This window comes from Phaethon lepturus, unplaced genomic scaffold, assembly GCF_000687285.1.
Source record: "Phaethon lepturus isolate BGI_N335 unplaced genomic scaffold, ASM68728v1 scaffold25594, whole genome shotgun sequence".
Taxonomy (NCBI): domain Eukaryota; kingdom Metazoa; phylum Chordata; class Aves; order Phaethontiformes; family Phaethontidae; genus Phaethon; species Phaethon lepturus.
In genome coordinates this window covers 8,313-11,348 of record NW_010534399.1, presented here as the reverse complement: position 1 = coordinate 11,348, position 3,036 = coordinate 8,313, and the positions used below count along the sequence as shown (strand labels likewise).

The 3,036-nt window shown below is 56.0% G+C and overlaps 1 protein-coding gene across 2 annotated transcripts; it reads left to right on the top strand.

Moving 5' to 3' along the window:
- The first annotated feature begins 459 nt into the window (after nucleotides 1-459).
- ACTG1 (actin, gamma 1) lies at nucleotides 460-1,767 on the top strand. Of its 2 annotated transcripts, XM_010285522.1 has the most exons (2): nucleotides 483-611; nucleotides 738-1,767. In XM_010285522.1, the coding sequence occupies exons 1-2, from the start codon at nucleotides 483-485 to the stop codon at nucleotides 1,611-1,613; spliced, it is 1,005 nt and encodes a 334-aa protein (XP_010283824.1). In that variant the 3' UTR covers nucleotides 1,614-1,767. The 2 variants fall into 2 exon arrangements, with proteins under 2 accessions (XP_010283823.1, XP_010283824.1); XM_010285521.1 differs by having other exon boundaries at nucleotides 460-1,767.
- Nucleotides 1,768-3,036: the final 1,269 nt, after the last annotated feature.

The window sequence follows — 3,036 nt, the reverse complement described above, 5'->3', positions numbered from 1 at the left end:
GGTTTCTTTCCGCCTTCGCCGGGCTCTGTTCTCTCAGGGTGGGGTTAGGGGGTCCCCGCTGTCCCTTCGGGCCCCGGGAGGGGGAAGTGCTTTATGTGGGGGCTCCTCTTTGTTCCCTCAGGGCTGAGGTAGAGGTTTTAGTTGGGGAGAATTGCTGCCGGTCCCTGGGGAGGGAGCGGGAAGTATCTGTGCTTGTCTTCCCCTTGTCTTATCAGGGGCTGCCTATATATATGTGTGCTTTGTGGGATTAAATAGATATTATGCCTCCCTGTTGTCTCCACTCAAGCCCGGGGAGTTCTGTGGGGCAAGCTTTGAAGGTTCCTCAATACCCTCTCACATTAGATCCCTCAGCACCTTAAATCTTTTTGGGCTCATAGTGCATGTGGGCAAGTGTCAGGGCTCCTTGATGTTCCTGCTGTGTTCCCTCTGAGGAGGGGTTCTGTGACATCTCCATGTCCCCGCTCACCTCAGGCCTGGTCAGCATGGCGGATGAGGAGATTGCAGCCCTCGTGGTGGACAATGGCTCTGGCATGTGCAAGGCAGGATTTGCAGGGGATGATGCCCCCCGTGCTGTGTTCCCATCCATTGTGGGGCGTCCCCGACATCAGGGTGTCATGGTGGGTATGGGGCAGAAAGACAGCTACGTGGGGGACGAGGCCCAGAGCAAGAGGGGCATCCTCACCCTGAAGTATCCCATTGAGCATGGCATCGTCACCAACTGGGATGACATGGAGAAGATCTGGCACCACACCTTCTACAATGAGCTGCGTGTTGCCCCAGAGGAGCACCCTGTCCTGCTCACTGAGGCCCCCCTGAACCCCAAGGCCAACCGGGAGAAGATGACCCAGATCATGTTTGAGACCTTCAACACCCCAGCTATGTATGTAGCCATCCAGGCTGTGCTGTCCCTCTATGCCTCTGGCCGTACCACCGGCATAGTCATGGACTCTGGGGATGGTGTCACCCACACTGTGCCCATCTACGAAGGCTACGCGCTGCCCCATGCTATCCTGCGCCTAGACTTGGCTGGCCGTGACCTGACTGACTATCTCATGAAGATCCTCACGGAGCGAGGCTACAGCTTCACCACCACGGCTGAGAGAGAGATTGTGCGGGACATCAAGGAGAAGCTTTGCTATGTTGCTCTGGACTTTGAGCAGGAGATGGCCACAGCTGCCTCATCCTCTTCCCTGGAGAAGAGCTATGAGCTGCCCGATGGGCAGGTGATCACCATCGGGAATGAGCGTTTCCGATGCCCTGAGGCCATCTTCCAGCCCTCCTTCCTGGGCATGGAGTCCTGTGGCATCCATGAGACCACCTTCAACTCCATCATGAAGTGCGATGTGGACATCAGGAAGGACCTGTATGCCAACACTGTGTTGTCTGGGGGTACCACCATGTACCCTGGCATCGCCGACAGGATGCAGAAAGAAATCACAGCCCTGGCTCCCAGCACTATGAAGATCAAGATCATCGCCCCGCCAGAGCGTAAATACTCCGTCTGGATCGGTGGCTCCATCTTGGCATCTCTCTCCACCTTCCAGCAGATGTGGATCAGCAAGCAGGAGTATGATGAGTCCGGCCCCTCCATCGTCCATCGCAAATGCTTCTAGAGGGACTGCTGGCAGTCACCCCAAGGGCCGTCCTCGCTAGGGTGCGTGTGGGGATGACCTCCTCCTTCCACGTTGGACCAGAATCGTTTGACTGTCACTTATAATATGTTTTAACTAATTTGTTGAGGTACTGAGTAGTGACATGTGCGTTTTAATGGCCCGTTAGGCTGTAGTTCTGGGGCTGGCTAGCTGCCGCTCCTCCTCATGGTTCTAGACAGAAGATTGTTCACTTCTCCTGTGCAACACTGGTAGGATAACACTAAAGTTAGACTTGTCACCTTTAGGTTTGTCACAACTGATGCTCCTTTGTAGGAAAACAAATAAACTTCTTAGGCTTAAAAACTGTAAGAGGTTATTTTGCTTTCTTTCAGGGTGGGGTCTGTATCTCCTTGCTACAAAAGAATTAGTGTGTGATATGCTGTTTTGGACTCAAAACTGGCCCCCCAAAAGACAAAGTTTGGGGGAAATGCTCTCCAAATTGTGTAATGGCACCTTTTAAAGCTGCCTTGGGCTGTGCAGACCATTTAAAGAGCTGTTTGGGAGGAAAGCTTGACCGGTATGTGGCTTGTGCAGCCTTTCTGTACTTTCATGGTAACTTGGCTTTTTTTAGAACACAAACAGCTCTCCTTGTCAGAAAAAGTTGGTGCCTTGGCACAGGTCTTGGTGACCGGAGGCATCACGGCCTCTCCTTTTTTGGGAGAGGGTGACAAGATGAAGCAGCAGATAGCTCTGCAGCTTGCTGGGCTGAGGGAAGCTGGTCCCTCCTGCTCCAGGAGGTTGTCTAGGGGAGCTCCTTTTCCATGGGAAGGGTGGCAACTGCTTAATTAAACGTCATTAACTGAAAGGCAGCTGTGGTGAGGTGGAGGGCTGTGTTTGGTCATGTCCTCGTGGCTTCTGACCTCCTGGGCCATCCACCTTCCTACTGAACCTTGTTCTTCCCGTCCCCCCCCCGCCTCCGATCCGCTTAAGCCTTGTGTTTGGAGCCGGGGGCTGGCCGCTCCTCTCGCTTTTAACCCCTCAGCCGGCTGCCTATTGGCTCGTTTCTGACAGGGTCAGCCAATCGGCAGTTCCCCCGGAGCCGCCGAAGCGTTTAGGCACCGCCTTCTGTGCCGGACTCGGTTTCCCAGGGTGCACCGCTGCAGCCGCCCAGTACTTCCGTTTCCGGTGCGCCCCGGGGGTCCTGGTAGAGCGGAGCTGAGGTGTGTGGGGCGGTACGCGTCGGCAGCGGGGGCTGGCACTGCTGGGACCCCTCGCGGGCGCCTTGCCCGACACCGTCCCTCAGCTCCACCGTCTCTGTGCCGGGAAACGAGGGTTTCGGGGGTCGGAGCCTGGCCTGGGGGATATGCGTGCCGGGAGAAGCGGGCCGGGCCTTGCTCTTGGCTTCTTTTCTCCCTCGGCTGAGGGGTGGGGCTGGGCGGGGGGG

Excerpts from the sequence above, each read along its gene's own strand:
- ACTG1 (XM_010285521.1), top strand. The coding sequence starts at position 483 with ATGGCGGATGAGGAGATTGCAGCCCTCGTGGTGGACAATGGCTCTGGC.